Here is a 20,604-nt window from a genome sequence, read left to right as displayed (position 1 = left end):
CACTCAAAAGAGCATGCCCGTGTACTAATCAAGACCTTAAACGAGGCATATATCTCAGAGAAGACCACAGTGAATGAGTTGGAGAATATGGCTAATGGATTTTTTCGAGGTAAACAGAATCTCCTTTACTGATGATGAACTTCTCGAGGAAGGAGCCGGGCACAATAGGGCTTTGCACCTGGTCGTCAAATGTGAGGGGCATTATGTAAAACGAGTCATGGTCGATGGAGGCTCGAGTGTAGATGTATGCTCTCTCTCTACTTTGCAAGGCATGAAGATCAACACAGACAGAATCCGACCCAGCAATGTTCACATCCGGGCTTTTGACAGTTCAGCGAGAGATACCATTGGGGAGATCAACCTCACTATGACGATTGGGCCGGTTGACTTTGAAAATGTCTTCCAAGTAGTGGACATGGACACTTTTTATAACTTTCTTCTTGGAAGGCCATGGATCCATATGGCTCGAGCTGTACCATCCACATTGCATCAGATGGTCAAGTTCGAACACAATAGGCAAGAGATTATTGTTCACGGAGAAGACGAGTCATCCATTTATAAAGACCCGTTAATCCCGTGCATTGAGGCCAAGGAAGGGTGTGAGTCCATTGTCTATCAAGCTTTCAAAGTGGTTTCTGTGGACCATGTTGAGGAAGAAAATCCCATTCTACATCCTCGTCTTTCCACCACATCTATAATGGTGGCTGCGGTTATAATGAGACAAGGTTATGAGCCAGGGAAAGGCTTGGGGGAATCATTGCAAGGAATTTCAGAGCTTATTTCTCTGTTCGGTAACCGGGGTACTTTTGGTTTAGGCTTCAGGCCAACACAAGCAGATAAAAACAAAGCCAAGCACCACAAAAAGCATGGATGGGTCTTGTAACAACCTATCCTTCACATTTTCTACACTTTTGTCAAGCCATGACTCCAAGAGGTTCAAAATTCCTCAGCGCATGCAAACATTGATGAAATTTGTCATGGCCTCAGCTAGATATTTTCTGAAGTGAATATGATCCAGGACGGTGAAGGCACTAGTCGTGCCGATATGCAACTAATTGACCCAGCCACCATGCTCACCAACTGGGAAACAACTCCTCTCCCCACAAGGAAGGAGTCTTTGTAGTTTGCTTTTTCAGCTTCTTTTTTGTATTTTTGGGTTACTTTAAGGGTTGTAATCCAAACATCTCAGTGTGATTGTTTTATTTTAATGTTAACCTTTCTATACTTTCGAATTCAATAAAATGCAGTTCAGTTTCGTATTAAGTTTGTATCTTTCCCTTTTCCTAATTCCTGTCATTTTATTTCCATTTCAGTTTTGTTAATGCCGGCTTTAATAACATGACATGCATGAGGAATTCACGCCCAGATCTTAAAAAGCTGTCTAATATCGAAATAATGCATCAAGAGGTGGAATATGATGAAGATGAGGTTGTTGAGGAAATAAAAAGAGAGTTGGAACAATTTGAAAACAAGCCTAAGCCCAACCTCAATGAAACTGAGCCAATTAATATCGGAAGTCTTGAAGAAATTAGAGAAATGAAGATAAGCATTCACACCGAACAGAAAACCAGAGATGCCTTGATTCAACTTTTATTTGAATACAGATATGTGTTTGCTTGGTCTTACGATGATATGCCGGGTTTAAGTGTCGATCTAGTGGTTCATGAGCTTCCTACGTATCCTGATTTTCCACCAGTCCAACAAAAGCAACGAAAATTTGAAACATATGTGAGTGACAAAATCAAAGAGGAAATAATGAAGCAACTGAACGCCAATGTGATCAGAGCTGTCCGATACACCACCTGGGTGGCGAATGTTGTGCCTGTGCCGAAGAAGGATGGAAAGACCAGAGTCTGTGTTGACTACAGGGACCTGAACAAAGCAAGTCCAAAGGATAATTTTCCTTTGCCAAATATCCATATTCTTGTAGATAATTGCGCAAAGCATGCGATACAATCATTCGTGGATTGCTATGCTGGGTACCACCAAATTCTAATGGATGAAGATGATGCAGAAAAAATCGCTTTTACCACTCCATGGGGTAATTATTGTTACAGGGTCATGCCATTCGGTTTAAAGAATGGAGGGGAAACTTACATGAGGGTCATGACCACCATTTTCACGATATGATGCATTAAGAGATTGAAGTATATGTCGATGATGTCATCATAAAATCAAAGACACAGGCTGATCACGTGTGCGATTTGAAAAGGTTCTTCGAACGGCTTCAAAGGTATGACCTTAAGCTTAATCCAGCCAAGTGTGCATTTGTGGTTCCATATGGGAAACTCCTCGGTTTTATAGTCAGCCGAAGAGGCATTGAACTGGATCCATCTAAGATAAAATCCATTCGAGATTTTCCACCTCCGAAGAACAAAAAGGAAGTCATGAGTTTACTCGGGAGGTTGAACTACATCAGTAGGTTCATTTCTTAGCTCACAACCACATGCGAGCCCATCTTTAAGTTGCTAAAAAGGATGCCGCTATCAAGTGGACGGACGATTGCCAAAAAGCCTTTGACAGGATCAAAGATTATCTATCAAAACCCCCTGTACTGGTCCTACTTGAACCTGGTAGGCCTTTGTTTTTATATTTATCAGTGATGGATAATTCCTTTGGATGTGTTCTGGAGCAACATGATGCAACATGCAAAAAGGAACACGCAATCTACTATTTGAGCAAGAAGTTCACCAATTATGAGGTTAAGTACACCCTTTTAGAAAGGACATGTTGTGCCTTGACTTGGGTCGCTCAGAAGCTGAGACATTATATTTTGGCCTACACTACTTACCTCATATTCAGAATGGATCCTTTGAAGTACATCTTCCAAAAGACAATTCCCACTGGCAGGCTCGCAAAATGGCAAATCCTGCTTACAGAGTTCGACATCGTCTATGTCACTCGTACCGCGATGAAAGCACAGGCTTTGGCAGATCATTTGGCAGAGAATCCAGTTGATGATGAGTACAGGCCACTTAGCACATACTTCCCAGACGAAGAGGTTAACTCAATAGAGGAAGTAGTTTTAGACGATCACCCTGTATGGAAAATGTATTTTGATGGGGTTGTCAACATCAAAGGAGTTGGGATTGGGGAAATCCTCATCTCACCTATTGGACATCATTACCTTGCAACAGCCCGACTTCGGTTCTTCTGTACCAATAATATGGTAGAATACGAAGCTTGTATCATGGGTTTGAAAATGGCCATCGATCTGGATGTGCATGAACTATTGGTTATGGGAGATTTTGACTTGATTATCCGGCAAGCCCAAGGTTAATGGGAGACTCGAGACATCAAGCTTATTTCGTACAGACAATGTGTGCAAGACTTGAGCAAAAGATTCAGATCCATCGAGTTCAGGTACATTCCCAGGTTTCACAACGAGCTAGCCGATGCCTTGGCCACTTTAGCCTCGATGCTCCCTTATCCAGGCAACACTCATGTTGACCCACTAGAAATCCAAGTTCGGAATCAACACGGTTACTGCAATATAATCGAGACGGAACCAGATGGTGAACCATGGTATCATGACATCAAACGATTCCTGAAAACAAGAGAATATCCAGAGCATGCCAAAGGATATAAAAAAAGAACTATAAGGCGGCTCGCCAATGGTTCTTCCTGAATGGGGAAACTCTGTACAAGAGGACCCCAGATTTAAACTTGTTGAGATGCATAGATGCTACAGAAGCAGAGCGTATCATGATTGAAGTGCATTCAGGGGTATGCGGACCTCACATGAATAGATATGTTTTGGCAAAGAAGATTCTGCGGGCAGGGTATTATCGGCTTACTATGGAGCGAGATTGCTTCATATTTGTTCGCAAGTGTCACCAATGCCAGATTCATGGTGATCTGATTCACTCGCCTCCTTTGGAGTTGCATCCCATGTCCTCTCCTTGGCTGTTCGTTGATTGGGGAATGGATGTCATTGGGCCGATCGAGCCAAAGGCTTCAAATGGGTATAGATTCATTTTGGTTGCAATTGATTACTTCACCAAGTGGGTGGAGGCCGTCACTTTCAAAGCAGTCACCAAGAAAGCAGTGGTAGATTTCTTTCACTCCAACATCATCTGTCGCTTTGGTATCCCAAAGACCATTATCACTGACAATGTAGCCAATCTAAATAGTCATTTGATGAAGGAGGTATGCGAATAATTTAAAATCATGCATCGCCATTCTGCCCCTCACCGGCCAAAAGCCAATGGAGCCGTTGAAGCGGCAAACAAGAACATCAAGAAGATTCTTCGGAAGATGATCCAAGGTTCCAGGCAATGGCATGAAAAGCTGCCTTTTGCTCTTTTGGGATACCGCACGACTGTTCGCACATCTGTTGGTGCAACTCCGTATCTGCTTGTACATGGAACTGAAGCTGTAATACCCGCTGAAGTCGAAATTCCCTCTCTCGGAATTATTATGGAATAAGAGATTGAAGACACTGAGTGGGTCAAGACCCGATTAGAACAACTGATGTTGATCGATGAAAAACGGCTAACAGCAGTGTGTTTTGGCCAGTTGTACCAGCAAAGAATGGCACGCGCTTACAATAAGAAAGTGCGCCCAAGGCAGTTTGAGGTAGGCCAGCTGGTGTTGAAACGCATCCTTCCGCACCAGGTAGAAGCTAAAGGAAAGTTCGCCCCGAACTGGCAAGGACCCTACATCATCAAGAAAGTGTTACCAAAAGGGGCCTTGCACTTGGTAGATGAAGAAGGACGGGTACCATACATGACTATTAACGTAGATGCAATCAAAAGATATTATGTCTGATATATACCCACTGTAGAATTTCACGCATTGATTTTCTCAGATTGAAGTGACAAAGGCTATCATTTGCTCGCTACTCCAAATAGGTGTCACCCTTTTGTTAAGCCTTTTGATCCGTATTTGTCTACCGGTATACTTGAAAAAAAAAGCAAAAAATAAAAAATAAAAAATCCTTGCATTGAACTACGTCAGACCTGATTCCGAAAGGAAACGTAGGCAGCCTTACCCTGGGTTCGGTCCCATCAGAACAAAATATCCATATTCCCAATACTCTAAAACTGGGGCAGAAATTTGTTTTATTTCACGGGTTTTCCGTAAAAACGGTTTCCAAAAGTTGTAATTCGTTTCAAGGTTCATTTCACCTTTTTTACCTTTCAAGAACTTCTGATAGATGTGTTTGAGAATGTTTGAAGTTCTCATGCCAAGGGCGTTAGGTAACCGCCCTCATGTAGTATCTTAGCCAAAAAAAAGAGTCGTATCAGTGAAAACCCATACGGGCACTATAAGGCAATCGTGAACAAAGAAATGAGAGAGTCTTATTGGTGAAAACCCAGATGGGCACCATAAGGCGATGGTTAGTAGAGAAATGAGAGAGGTTAGTTAGCGAAAACCTGCAAAGGGCGCTACTAGCCGAATGAGGGTCTTCGATTCTCCGGCAGGAGCACAACCAAGACAAATGGAAGATGAACATTTGCGGCAGATTTTGATAATTAGATAGCGTAGACAGATCAGGCATCCAGTCCAAAATGCATGTCATCATTCATTGAAGTCGGCACATACCTTTAGATAAGTCTCCATATTCCTTTCCCCGAAAGGGACACCTTTTGTTTAAGCACAGTTCTTTTTCGCTTCCAATTATTATTCTGTTTTTACCCATAATTTTCTTTGAGTCCCTTTCGGTCTAATCCTGCATCAAAATCGAAGCAAAGAAAGGGCTGCAAAACTTGCTACAGTTTCCCTGTAATGTCGAGCACAATTTGGGGCATATATGGCATTGACGAAGGCACGAATCCATCTGTGATCTCATTTGATAAGACGAACAAAGTGTCTCAAAGAAACTGAAAAGGTCGCCTAAGCAAAACCTGCTTCATAAGAAAAGTTGATAAGCACTACGGACACAAACTGATACTGGGTGCAAGACAACTGTGCTTGATTTTAAAGAAAAAATAGCCTTGCCTTAGAGACAAGGGTAGCGGTACCATGGACATCTCGGTACCACGCTGACAGAATCGGTTCTTCGATAGTAGTGGCCGTGAATCAAGCTACTCAGGGCATCAAGGCCACAAACCAACCACCACTTTGAAACCTCACAAATTTTTCTTTTTTGAAGCAGGAACAAAGCATGCAGAATGGTGATTCTAAAAGAATGAATGTCACCAAACGTAAGTTCCTTAAAATCTCCATTTTTCTTTTACTTTTGGAATACGTCACTATTGTTCCCACCTCCTATTTTTATGTAGCTTAACCCAGGTAGAACCTTTTGGCCTAGGGGGATCCAGCTCATAGTTCCGGGTAGAAGTACTTTTCGCTCAGGTTATTTTTACGTAGCTTAACCCAGGTAGAACCTTTTCGCCTAAGGGGATCCAGCTCATAGTTCCTGGTAGAAGTACTCTTCGCTCAGGTTATTTTTACTTAGCTTAACCCAGGTAGAACCTTTTCGCCTAGGGGGATCCGGCTTATATTTCCGGGTAGAAGTACTCTTCGCTCAGGTTGTTTTTACATTAGCTTAAACCAGGTAGAACCTTTTCGCCTAGGGGGATCTAGCTTATAGTTCCGGGTAGAAATACTCTTCGCTCAAGTTGTTTTTACAGTAGCTTAACCCAGGTAGAACCTTTTCGCCTAGGGGGATCTAGCTTATAGTGCCGGGTAGAAGTACTCTTCGCTCAGGTTGTTTTACATTAGCTTAACCCAGGTATAACCTTTTCGCCTAGCGGGATCCAGCTCATAGTTCCGGGTAGAAGTACTCTTCGCTCAGGTTGTTTTATATTAGCTTAACCCATGTAGAACCTTTTTGCCTAGGGAGATCCGGCTCATAGTTTTCGGGTAGAAGTACTCTTCACCCAGATTTGCTTTGGTTAGTTTAACCCAGGTAGAACTTTATCACCCAGGGGGATTCAACATTTTTTTTTTGGTCAGTAATGCAGGGTGCCAACCCCTGGTTACATTTCCTTTTCAATAATACATGGCACCAACCCCTGGTTACATTTCCTTTTCAGTAATACAGGGTGTCAACCCCTGGTTACATTTCCTTTTCAGTAATACATGGCACCAACCCCGGGTTAAATTTCCTTTACCAGTATAGGGTACACTAATCCCTAGCTGAGCTTTCCAACATAGGGTCTCCACTCCCTAGTAGACTTTTAGTATAGATATAGGGCCCACTCCTCAATCCCTTTTTCTCAAGGATACACAATCCTGATTTTATTGCTTTCAATAAAAAAGTAGTTTAGAATTTTGTTACAATAACTCACGAAATTTTCCTAGTGAAAACTGGGGCAGAAAAATTTCGTTCGTTTGTTTGCTTTGGTGTCTGAGCAGGTTTTACCTCGAGGCACAGGGTTCGAGATGCCCAAAGAATGAGTCTCAGTCCAGAATAAAGAAAAAGAAAAAGAAGTGAATCCAAAGTGCAGAAGCGAAGGAAAGATGTGGATTGCTCAAGACATAGTTGAAGTCACAAGCTCTGCATGTTCCGTTTTGATCTGAAAAGCTGAAGAAGAATGAACCAGCGGTTGCAGCTAACGAGCATCAAGATTCAGATCAGAGTCTGCATGAAGAACCATCCAAGACTCAAGATCAAGCTTTAGAAGACTCATAGATAGGAATCTTGTAACTCATAGCTGATAGGCTTGTTTAGTTTCTTTTTTATTTTTGTTGTAATAACAGACTTACGGACCAGAGCCTCGGCGGAACTTCACTCGACTTTTCAACTCATCATTCCACAGTTCTCCTTGAACTACACACGACCTGATTCCCCTATAACCCGGAATATGTAGGCTGTACAAAACCAAGACTCGGTTGCACCCTTTCTCTTTTCTCTTATCCTTATTCTTCCCTTTTGAATAAAGATATGTTCAAAAATTAGTTACATGGCTCACCTTATATTTGCTCGAAAACTTTTCATGTTTCCAAGCAAAGAGGGGCAGCTGTGAGCACCTAATTTTTGACAATATTTATTTTTTTGTCACTTCTTCTATGTAAATATTTTAGGAGTTTTAACCTATAATTTTTAGCTTTGTTACACTTTTTATTATAGGGTAAAAATACAAAATTTTAAAAGGTGAATTATTACTATTACTATTATTTTATTTTTTATTTTTATTTTTAAAATGATAAAAAAAAATCCGAAAAATATTAATTTTTTTTAATTTTCGGGTGAGATATAAAAAATAAGAAAAAGAGAAGTATGGAATAAAAAAATAAAAGTAAAAGTGGGTGGAATTCTCTTTTAAAAAGTAAAAGAAAGTGGAAAATTAAAAGTAAAGTTTTGTGAAAATTTTAAAAAAATAAAAAGTAAAGAAAGTTGGAATTAAAAAATAAATATAAAGGTAGCTGAAAATTAAAAAAAAATAAAGTAAAAGAAAGTAGAATTTTTATAAGAAAAGCAAAAGAAAGTGGATTGTTTTTTTAAGAAAAGTAAAATAAGTGGAATCCTCTTTTAAAAGTAAAAAAAAAAAGATGAGATTTTAAATAAGATAAAAGTAATTAAAGTTGGAATTTAAAAAATAAAAGTAAATAAAGGTGGGATTTCTTTTTATAAAAAAGAAAAGCAAATTGTAAGCGGGATTTTTATTAATTAAAAAATAATAAAATATTTTTAAAAAAATAAAAAAAAAATCTGAAAAATTTCGAAGATTTTGCTATAAATAGAAGAGAAAATCTGAGAAGAAAAAGAGAGAAAGGAGAGAAAAGAGAGGGGAGAATTGAGAGAAACAATTTTTTTTTCTTCTTCTACGCTACGATAATTTCTACTCGTGTTATTCTTTCTTCCTCTTTCTTTCGAAAATTTTCAGCAATTCAACACCCCAAAACCCAACAAAAAAATACTTCAAAACATCCCCTTTTACACGCCAAAGAGTGGTGTTAACAGTCGAGGTCGAGGATTCCGTTGGAGCTCTGTTCACCGGCTTTGATGATCATCTTTGCTTATGCTTGTTCGGCGTTCGTCTGAGTTATTGTACATATTCTTGGAGACTCATTTAATTGGAAATCTTGCATTAAAAGGTTTATTCTTCCCTCTTTTTTTTATCTTATTTTATGTGATTTTATTTATTTATCTTTAAACTTTATAAATAATAATGTAAATCAATCTTTAAATGTTATATGTTTAATCATGTTTCTGAAAATATAGTATTTAAACTTGCTAAAAGTTTGGAAGATTTGGACACTAATAAGTTTAGGCTTCAATTGTTGGGACGTAGGGTATTGGTATATGATAATTTATTTATTCAAATATCTAAAATCATACACTTTTTCACAAACAATTCCATAACTTTTTGCCTTACAATAATCTTAAATTAGTTTAGGAAAATACTTCAAGTGCGCTAGTTTATTTAGGTGCGCTTTAAATAATTAAATATCATGGCTATGTGTATGGTCTCCGTGACATAATTGTGATATATAACAAAATAAGTATTAGAACGCGTAACTTATTTCAAGATAACTTTTTTTTTTCTTCATAATTTTAATCAAGCAATAAAGTAGACATAGGTAAAAGATGAGAACCAATAAAACACAAGTTATCCAAAAAATAGTATAAGCCAAATATAGTCAATAAAGCGACCGTGCTAGAACCACGGGACTCGGGGAATGCCTTACACCTTCTCCCCGGTTAACAGAATTCCTTACCCGGACTTTGTTTTCGCAGATCAATAATAAAAGAGTCAAACTTTCCTTTGAATAGGAATCAAATAAAAGGTGACTTGGAACACCCAAAAATCAATTCCAAGTGGCGACTCTGAATAACAAAATAATCCCTATTTCAAATTTGTCACTTTAATTGGAAAAAACTCTTTAACCCACAATTCATAACACACATTATCTTTTGGAGGGGTTAGAACAGGCGTGTGACAATTGATGATCAGAGAATTCGAACAATTTCGAATTTACCTCAAATTAATAGAAATTAAATCTCATAATCACTCATCCCAAATGTCAGTGACTGTTTTTCATCCACTTCCTATTCCTTTTTTTTTTTTAAAAAAAATTCATTTGGTGTTTGATATTTGTATCGAGGCTTGACTAAATTTAAATACGCACCAAAAAGTCCCACGTTATGCCAACTTGCCAAGGATATGTTTTACCACTTATCTTAAAATCTAGATTTTCAGATGTCGGCATTGGACTAGCATTAAAATCTATAAATACAGAGTGCAAAACAGAAAACCTCTTCCTAGTACCCGTGTGGCCAAAATTGCGTTTTACCACTTATCTTAAAAAATCTCACTGTCGGTATTGTACTAGCATTAAAATCTATAAATGCAGAGTATAAAACAAAAAAACCTCTTCCTAGTCCTGTGGCCAAGAATGTGTTTTACCACTTACCTAAGCTTACAAATCTAGATTTCCAGATGTCAGCATTGGATTGGCTTACAAATCTATAAATACAACGTCTTTGTAAAACGAAAAACACACATCCATAAGCAATTGTAAGATCTCTAAGAGTTTAAGTTAATTGTGTCCACTACTTGTTTCTAAATATTTCCAAGTTCAAAAGCAAAAAACCATGGACGAAAATCAGAAATTGAGCTACGATATTGGCGTAGCTAAGGGCCAAGCCCAGGTTTGCATTAATATTCACTATCTCTTCCATGCGATTTTTAATTTTAGTTGGTGATTTTTTTATCAGTTTAAATATTGATGATAGAGTTATCGCATGCAAGTTGACCCAGATATCATTACAATATAAAAAATCATGGTACAATCTTAGTTTTACTACTTTCATTCCATCGAGTAGGGGCGCGTTTTAGCATGTTTCTCGACATAGGTTCTATAGGAGTTTTTATTTATTTATTTAAACATTCCATTTAGTGAGCTTATATTTAATAAAGTTGATGAAAATAATAGGAGACCATGACTTTAAATAACAAATAGAGATAAAAAATATTTGTTGGATCTGTTTAAGTATTAATGAAAAATAATATACGGTATTTGCATTGGTGAAAACATGTAATGGATTTCGGGCACTACCAGTATCGTTTTGGAACGGAAAAACTCTTCATTTCTGCATGAAATTTGTCTTATTTTTTACTCTAGATGTCTATACGAGTATACGTAAAAGAAGTTTAATTGTTTTATCAACTACTTCCTAGATAACACTGTGATATTTTATGAATTTGCGATGCATCAGGAAAAAGGTAATCAATTGATGGAGAAGGTTGGGACTGCTGTGCAGTCTGCCAAGGAAACAGTGCAAGAGGTTCGGACTTTGTTAATTATTCATTTATCAATCAAACATCACGAGAACTTGAAGTTTATGAGTTTTGAATATGCCACAGTATTCATAGTTAGTCTTAGCAATTAAATATTTATAAATATTTAATTGATTTTTTGTATAAATACAACGTTTAAGCAAAAGTAACTGGGTCCAGTCGAACTCGCATACTATAGGCTAGCTCCGCCTCTAGATCCGTCCTGTGAGGATCAGAGCAAAACACATTCATGAGATATTTACACAAATAGCCGACCGAATTCACTATTTATTATTCTTATCCGGTATACATAGATTATATATCCGCCGGCTATTTTTAGTTTAAGCGGTTATTTAGATTAGTTCTTCAAAATTCATTTAGTCTATATAAATAATTTATTCAGAGCTCGATAACCTCTTCTTAGAGTTTAATCCCTTTTAACAAAAAATCTTAGCATCAACCCACCATCTGCAATAAATCTAAACTTTTGAAGCTTATTTATATTAAAAATATTCTTTTTAATTTTGGTGATATTTTGATATAGGTGGGGCAGCAAGTGAAGACCAAAACACTAGTAACAGCAGATGCCGTTACAATGCCACTGGCATGAACAAATAAACCACGTTAATTTCTACCATATTATCGTTTATGAAGATCTTAATTTCTTCTACTTCAATTGGGTTACCAATTTATGTTGCTTAAGTTTGAATTATTGGTGAGAACTTCTGCGGTTCTGAATAATATTTAAGAAGCAGCGTCTCTAATAATGTTTTGTTCTTATTATATCAGAACTTTTCTCAAGATTACAACGACAACCTGAAGGAAATAATAATTACTATTTCTTATCAATAATATTCCTTCATCTATTACGGAATTAAATGTTTTTTACATGATAGTTTTATTTATGCGTCAAATAGTATGGAAACAATTTCGTATAACCACTAATGATTTGACTAGGGGAAAATGAGCATATGAAAATATTATGTGTTTTATTTGGGGTTTTAACATGTTTCATATAAAGGTGTCTTATTTTTGCATTAATTGCTACTTCATTATTTTTATTGATTAGCGTACTCTGTATTTGCTTCTCTCGATGGCTAACTAATAATGGACCACAAATAAAAATTGGATCTCCCGTCAAATATCCTTAGCGCCACAATTTTCGTAAAGTTTTACGGGCAAATTAGAACAATTTCGCAAAGTTCAAGGGTAACTTTAAACTTTTACAAAGGACATGTATTGAAAAACTTTCGCTAGTAAATAAGCATACTTAGATTTTAGACCAATTTTATATATAACGGCAGGGACAAATTTGATCGAAACTATTAATGGATGGCATAGTTGAACAATTTCACAAAGTTCAATGGCATATTTGAACCTTAACCCTATTTATTTATAATGATGGAATAGAATAATTGTGATTAATCCAAACTCATTTGCCTTAATTTAATTGGTGCTTTTGAATTACAAACCAAACTCATTTATCTTATGATCATAAGCTTCCATTTTAACTCGCCGAAGTGTGTTATTTATAAACTTGGCAAGCATGTATTGTGTCACGACCCATATTCCATCAAATTGTAATGATATCTAACCCAACTTGCAAATCAACCAACACAGAAGTAATCCTCAACAAAAGATAACTATATAAATAATAATTTATAATCGCAAAATTTACAATAACTATCCTAGAATTAGGGTCACAAGTCATAAAAGACTAAGAATGAGAATATACAACACATATATGAAAAAATAATATCTATCCTAAATATTTAAAACTGATATACAATTCTCAAATTAACTACTATGAACAAGATGACAACTTGCAAATGCAACACTACTATATCTTTAATGCTTGCTCTAGAACTGTACAATATCTCAACTCTAAAATAGTATGAATACTTCGAAACAATATTTTGTAAGTATTAAGACAACTTCAACGAAGTAGTGGCGAAGTTTTACAAAAGATACTCATTTTAACATGTGCAACTCATATACAAAGCAACAATAGAGAAAGTTAGTAACAATCAAAGTATATAACAATATGCACAGATAGGACATACGATAATGATGCAACCTATCTCAGCTAAATAAGTTCAACGCATCAAAACAACATATTTAATGATATGCACAATCAGCGAGCATTTATATGAAATGCATTGACAATAGCCTAATATCAAATATCTATAATAAAGACTTGACCGTTACATCAAATTAACACTCTCTAAGTGTCCAACAATCTGCTAACAAGTCCTACATATGTGTAAAAATATATAAAAGCATATATGGATGATATACATGAATAAAATATGTAAGAAAGTATGAACAGGCATAAAGGATCACTTAATGTAAATAAATCTTTCACCCTTATGCTCAAACTCATCAATCGATATCATAATCGAGTCAGAAACTTATGGATTTCTCATAAATCCACGTGTATGTCACCAAGTGAGAAACATGGAAAGGTGGCTCATGAGGGATGGATCCTAATTCACAAACAAATAGGAACATAAAATTTTACGTCCTATAGGAACATGATATAATTAATTTTCCCTAACTGATACCTCGATATGAATGAAGCCATACGCCTTTACAGCTCAATAGCTCACTACAACTCAATATATATATATATATATATATATATATATATGATTATGCAGTTCTACCATGTAAAATTAGTACATAAAATCCATAATGTTAAGCTCGCGTGTGAAGGATGCCTATAATATTTGTCACGAACCAAATCGATGGGCCGCGACGGGTGCCTGAGTCCTACCTGTCAAACACCCCTAAGCATGCGTCTAAGATATGAACTTGAATAACATCTGCTGCATTACGAAATTAACATACGTGAAGGAAACCTCCATCAAGGCATATGTACGTATACATGCAGAATACAGTGGGCAAGCAGGCAGGGCTGCTATAGACAACTATATATCCAAAACTGAAAGCCGACAAGGCCACATATAACCCAACTAGACATACTGTCTACAGACTTTTAATAGAAACATAGCTGTACAAAGACGGGACTAAGCCACGTCATACCCATATACATGTATATATACAAACATATCGTAACAAAATCAAAAGCATCTCTGGATCAAATGGAGCGTGTCAACTCTCGCTGATTAGGGATCCTAAGAAGGGGGACTGTCAGCTTGCCTACCTGCACCTGCGGGCATGAAACGCAGGCCCCGTGAAATAAGGCGTCAGTACGAAAAATGTACTGAGTATGTAAGGCATGAAAATTAGTACGTAAAGGACATAGATGAAACATGGAATATAGAAACAACTTTGTAAATTCTAAAACGTCCATAACGTCATGCACATGCATATAAATCTCGTGTCATGCATAGGTATGGGTGTACATAATATCATCAAGCCACTGAGAGCATCCCATCATATCATCAAACCACTATGGGCAATATCATCAACATATACCAGCTGATCAGGTGGTGGTGCGTATATAACGCCGTAACCTTTTCCCATATCCTATATACATATATTTACATATATAACACCATCCAGTCATGGGTCAATTCATATGTATAAATGAGTGAAATGCATGAAAAATACGTAATAATCTCAATATTCCTTCCGGATAACTTTTTCAACTGCGTATTATTCTGAGACCCATGAACAGAAGATAATAATAATGGGGAAATCAAGAATATCGACACTCTTACTATTTCTATGAATAGAGTAATTTATGAAAACTATGTATTTGCTCGTTTCTTCAGTATCATATGGACCATGCCAAAAGAAAGAAGGGAGGGCCTTAACATACTTGTTATTGGAATTATTTGAACGAATCTGCTTCTGCGAAATATGGATGAAATTCTGCTTGAAGTCTTGAAATGAAATTTGGTTGCTCTTTGAAATTTTAATTGAAAGGTTGGCTAAAGATTTTGGACGAATTGGTTTTCTGTTCTAACGCTCTTGGTTTCAGCCAAAGCAACAAAATGAAGCTAAAGACACTAAATGAAGCTTAAAGGCAGATTGGATAAGTTTTACAAGTCTTTCTAAGACTTAGTCTTTAAGTCATTATTAAGTTATTCTTAGGTAGCCACCTAGATTTATGATTACTTAGTCATTTTCTAGGCTTTGTGGCTTCTTGCCATGTGTGCGTGGGGGGGGGGGTTTAATTTATTAATTATTTATCCACTTATTAGTTTACTAGGTCATGTTCTGTTACCCGGTAATTAATCAATTACTCGCATAATTTAAAAATTGCCACAAATTACTTAAAATTCTATTTATTTTAAAAATACTTCATGTATACTATATATATTATACTACCGTGGTCATATGGTACCTTGCATGGTACTAGTTCATAATTATCAGGTATTATCGCTGGCCCCTATTTTATTCCAAATTGGCCACTTTTAACGAAACTCGTTTTCTTTAATCTGTGTACCCCTTTATCATTCATAACACTTATTTATCACTTGTTATAAATAGCATATGTACGTTAACATCAAGATTATCTCATCCCCGAGTCTACGTATTAACCGAAGGCAAAACTTTTAACGTACGAAAATGCGAGATGTAACATCCTTCCCCCTTAGAAACATTCGTCCTCGAATGTTAAACTCCCCGTGATCTATGTAACTTTTGGCAGGGTCGCCTCTATAATAACACCACTACCAACTCTTCCCATATAAGCTTAATAATCCAATGACACACAGGACCATAATTATGAAAAACGACAATGGTCTCACATAACCAACGACAATAACCAACACAAGAATTTATACATGTACCTTATGATTATGATGTCTCAGTCGGACCCTTCTCTGGAGGACGAAATAGGTAGGGATATCTAGACTTCATGTTTTTCTCGTCCTCCCAAGTCATTTATTTCACATTGTTGTTTCTCTAAAGTACTTTCACAGAGGCTACTTTCTTATTCCGTAGCTTGTGGATTTGTCGGTCTAGGATGGCAACTGGAACTTCCTCATATGATAAGTCTTCTGTAATCTATACATCATTCATGGGCACCACTCGGGTAGGATCGCCAATGCACTTCCGTAACATAGATACTTGAAAAACCGGATGGACAGACTCCAACTCCGAGGGTAATTCTAACTCATAAGCTACTTGTCCCACTTTCCGAATGATTCTATAAGGCCCAATATACCGTGGGCTAAGTTTGCCTTTCTTGCCAAACCTCATCACACCCTTCATAGGTTACACCTTTAAGAATACCCAGTCATCAACCCTGAATTCTAAATCTCGACGCCGCACGTCAAAATATGACTTCTGATGACTCTGAGCTGCCAATAGTCGATCCCAAATCAACTTTACTTTTTCTATGGCTTGATGAACTAGGTCTGGGCCATGTAATCCAGATTCTCAAATATCGAACCACCCTATAGGCAATCTACATTTCCGTCCGTAAAGAGCTTCGTATGGAGCCATCCGAATACTGGAATGGTAACTATTATTATATGCGAACTCAATAAGCAGCAGATGATCATCCCAGCTACCTTTGAAGTCTATTACACAAGCTCGTAACATATCCTCCAGTGTTTGAATAGCACGTTCAGTCTGTCCGTCTGTCTGGGGATGAAATGATGTACTAAGACTTACTCAAGTCTCCAATCCTTTTTGGAAGGACCTCCAGAAGTTAGCTATAAATTGAGCTCCTATATCCGAGATAATAGATACAGGGACACCATGCAGTCGTACAATTTCCTTAATATAAACTTTGTATAATCCTCTGAGGAATATGTAGTCCTAACGGGCGGAAAATGGGCTGACTTTGTAAGCCTATCAACAATCACCCACATCGAATCGAACTTACGCTGGGTACGAGGTAAGCCTACGATGAAATCTATATTGGTTACTTCCCATTTCCAAATCAGAATCTCCATAGCCTACAATAATCCCCCGGGGTTTTTTATGCTCAATCTTATCCTGCTGACAGTTAAGACACTGAGCAACAAACTCCGCTATCTCCTTTTTCATTCCGTCCCACCAATATAATATCATGATACATCTTTGTCGCTCCTGGATGGATAGAATAACGAAAATAGTGAGTTTCTCACATAACCTGCTGACGTAGCCCTATAACATTAGGGACATATAATCATTCTCGATATCTAAGGACGCCACACATAATCGTTCTCGATATCTAAGGACCCCATCTTCTGTAATCTCAGACGGTGTTTTCTCTTTCCGATGGGTGGTATCCCTATAATGAACTAACACAGGATCCTCGTGCTGGCGTTCCTTTACTTTAGTTACTAAGGAGGATGTTGCCGTATCTTGAATAGTAATTACAATATCACTTGAGTCCAGTAACCGAACTCCAAGACTAGCTAGCTGGTGAACCTTATGGGCTATAAATATGATAGGCTACCCATAGATCTACGACTGAGGGCATCAGCTACTACGTTCGCTTTCTCCGGATGGCATAAAATATCAACGTTATAATCTTTAAGTAGCTACAACCATCTTCTTTGACGTAAATTCAATTCTTTTCTTTTTCTTTTTTATTCTTGCAGATATACTGGAGGCTCTTATGATCCGCATAGATACTAACATGAATACCATACAAGTAGTGCCTCCACATCTTTAGTGCATGAATCACCAAGGCTAATTCTAAATCGTAGGTCGAGTAGTTCTTCTAGTGCTTACTTAGTTGTCCAAAAGCATAAGCTACAGCCTTACTAAGCTGCATCAGCACACGATCCAATCCAACGCTTGAAGCGTCACAATAGATAACATAACCATCGGTCCTTTTTGGGAGCGATAGAACCGGTGCTGAAGTTAATCTGTCCTTCAATACCTGGAAACTCCGTTCGCAAGGATTGGTCCATTGAAACTTAGTTCCCTTCTGAGTTAACTTACATGGGTATCCTAATTTTTTTACAATTCAGGAAATTCCCTCTTCGGAGGCCCAAACTTCATCCTTTATCCATTACAATTACGCCTTTATCCCACTATTAGGGTAATATTTCATCTATTCTAAATGTTACTAGTCTTAGACTCCTTTAAGTTCTTTCAGGCTATACTGAGCCTTCTGTAACTTAGAGAAATCATCGGCTTTCTTATGAACCTATTCCCAAGGACTTACACATTCTCGTTACCTTTTCACTCATCTTTTCTTATCATTCCTCCTATCTTCCTAAAACCTTGTCGCTCTACCATACTTTAGCTTGCGACCTACACATATCTATTTATACTTATTCACAACATTTCTTCAATTTACTTGCATTATAAATTTCCTTATGTTATTCCGGAACATTAATAAAGACACCACATACTATTTTGGTCGAAGGTGCTTAGAAGAGAAGAAAATTCCGTTACAAGTTTCCTGTAATAACCTGCCAAACCGAGAAAGCTACTAACCTCCGTCAGTGTTGTGGGTCTAGGTCAAGTCTTCAATGCCTCACTTTTTTGTGTATCCACTGGATGCCTTCATCCGAAATGATATGCCCAAGGAGAGCTACAGAGTTTAACCAGAATTCATATTTAGAGAATTTTGCATACAACTTCCCTTTTTGTAGAACTCTGAGCACAGTACGCAAGTGATCTGCATGCTCAGCCGCTGAACGATAATATACCAATAGATATCGCTGATAAATACGATTACGAACAGATCTTAAAAAGGGCATGAAAATACGGTTCATCGAATCCATAAATACTGCTGGGGTATTGGTCAAATCGAACGACATAACATGAAACTAAAAGTGCCCGTATCTGGTCCTGAATGTTGTCTTCGGAATATCTTCCTCTTTACCCTTACCTGATGGTACCCGGTCCTCAAGTCTATGTTTGAAAAATACTTGGCACCTTATAACTGATCAAATAAATCCTCAATCCTCGGGAGCAGGTACTTTTTCTTGATTGTCACCTTATTCAACTGCCTATAATTAATACACCTTCGTAAGGGACCATCCCCCTTTCTCACAAACAACATAGGTGCTCTTCATGGTGACGTACTAGATCTGATAAAACCTTTTTCAAGCAAGCCCCTTAGTTGTTCCTTTAACTCGTTCAACTCTGAGGGGGCCATTCTATGGGGAGGAAAAGATATTGGGTGAATATTTGGTAGTAGGTCAATAGAGAACTCAATTTCTCACTTTGGCGGGAGACCCGGAAGGTCTTCGGGAAAAAACATTGGAAACTCATTCACCACAGTGATGGACTGAATGGTTGGTGACTCCACTTCCACATCCTGAACCCGAACTAAGTGATAAATACAACCCTTTCTGATCATCTTCCTTGCCTTGAGATAGGAAATAAATCTACCTCTCGGCGATGCCATGTTACCTTTCCACTCAAAACAGGCTCCCCTGGAAATTGAAATCGGACTATCTTTGATCTACAATCAACGTTGGCATGACAAGAAGCCGACCAATCCATACCCATTATAACATCAAATTTTACCATATCTAACTCGATTAAGTCTGCTACGATAGTTCGACCATGAACTACTATTATACAAACCCCTATATACTTGCTTAGCTATCACCGAGTCCCCAACAAGTGTAGATACCTCAAAAGGTGTAACCAATTCAGGTTTTATTCCAAACCTACCAGCAACTAGCGGAGTAACATATGATAAGGTGGAACCTGGGTCAATCAGTGCATATACATCATATGAGGAGACTGATAATATACCTGTAACAACATCAGGCGATGACTCATGGTCCTGTCGTCCTGCCAATGCATAAATGCAGTTTTGAGGGCTGCTCGAGCTAGATGCTCCACCTCTGCCTCTACCATGACTTATTGGTGCTTGGGGACCTTGCCCAAAGGGGCGTACTGATGAGGACGAACCAGATGCAGATCCCGATGGTTGAGCTATGCTTGCATCACCTCTCATCGGACAATCCCTCATAACGTGGCCTGGATAACCACAAGTATAACAAACACCTAACCCTATATAGCACTGCCCGGTATGCTGCTTACCACATTGAGTACATCGTGGCAAGGGTTGCCTCATCTGATTTGACTCACCCATATACTGAGAACCTGAGGCCCTGGAATTCTGACCAGACCTTGAATATGTAGAACAATTAAATCTCTTACCGCCAAACTGAGGGGCGCGCTAGCCGAGGGATTGGATGGATACCTCGAGTACTGCTGCCTCTGACCACCTCGAAACTCACCAGAAGGACCCAAAGACCTTGCTCTCATATTCTGGGCCCTATCATGCTCATGATCGGCCCACTATTTCTGTTTACGCTCCTCTACATCCTGAGCGTATGCCTGAATACGAGAAATATCCATGTCTGGCTGAAGTGACACCTATATACAAGCGTTAAGCAAGTGAGGCTCTAATCCTATCATGAACCGGTGAACCCGATCCTCCATCTTAGATACAATAGTGGGAGCATACCTAGCCAATAAATCAAACTGAAGACTATACTCCCGAACACTCATGTTACCCTATCAAAGGGTCAAGAACCTATCAACT

The 20,604-nt window shown here is 38.0% G+C and overlaps 1 protein-coding gene and 1 long non-coding RNA gene across 2 annotated transcripts; both read left to right on the top strand.

Annotated features, from left to right (window-relative positions):
* The first annotated feature begins 217 nt into the window (after window positions 1–217).
* Window positions 218–3,280, top strand: LOC138878440 (uncharacterized). The gene is made up of 6 exons (XM_070158118.1): window positions 218–879; window positions 1,314–1,639; window positions 1,697–2,041; window positions 2,140–2,404; window positions 2,524–2,706; window positions 2,803–3,280. The coding sequence occupies exons 1-6, from the start codon at window positions 218–220 to the stop codon at window positions 3,278–3,280; spliced, it is 2,259 nt and encodes a 752-aa protein (XP_070014219.1).
* Window positions 3,281–10,401: 7,121 nt separating this feature from the next.
* Window positions 10,402–11,941, top strand: LOC104231531 (uncharacterized). The gene is made up of 3 exons (XR_712096.2): window positions 10,402–10,546; window positions 11,114–11,182; window positions 11,719–11,941. It is a non-coding gene; the product is annotated as an uncharacterized lncRNA (long non-coding RNA).
* Window positions 11,942–20,604: the final 8,663 nt, after the last annotated feature.

The sequence above is a fragment of the Nicotiana sylvestris genome, chromosome 9 (genome assembly GCF_000393655.2).
Source record: "Nicotiana sylvestris chromosome 9, ASM39365v2, whole genome shotgun sequence".
In the NCBI taxonomy this organism is placed as follows: Eukaryota; Viridiplantae; Streptophyta; class Magnoliopsida; order Solanales; family Solanaceae; genus Nicotiana; species Nicotiana sylvestris.
Note: the sequence above shows the minus strand (reverse complement) of the source record. Positions and strands in the feature narration are given on the sequence as shown.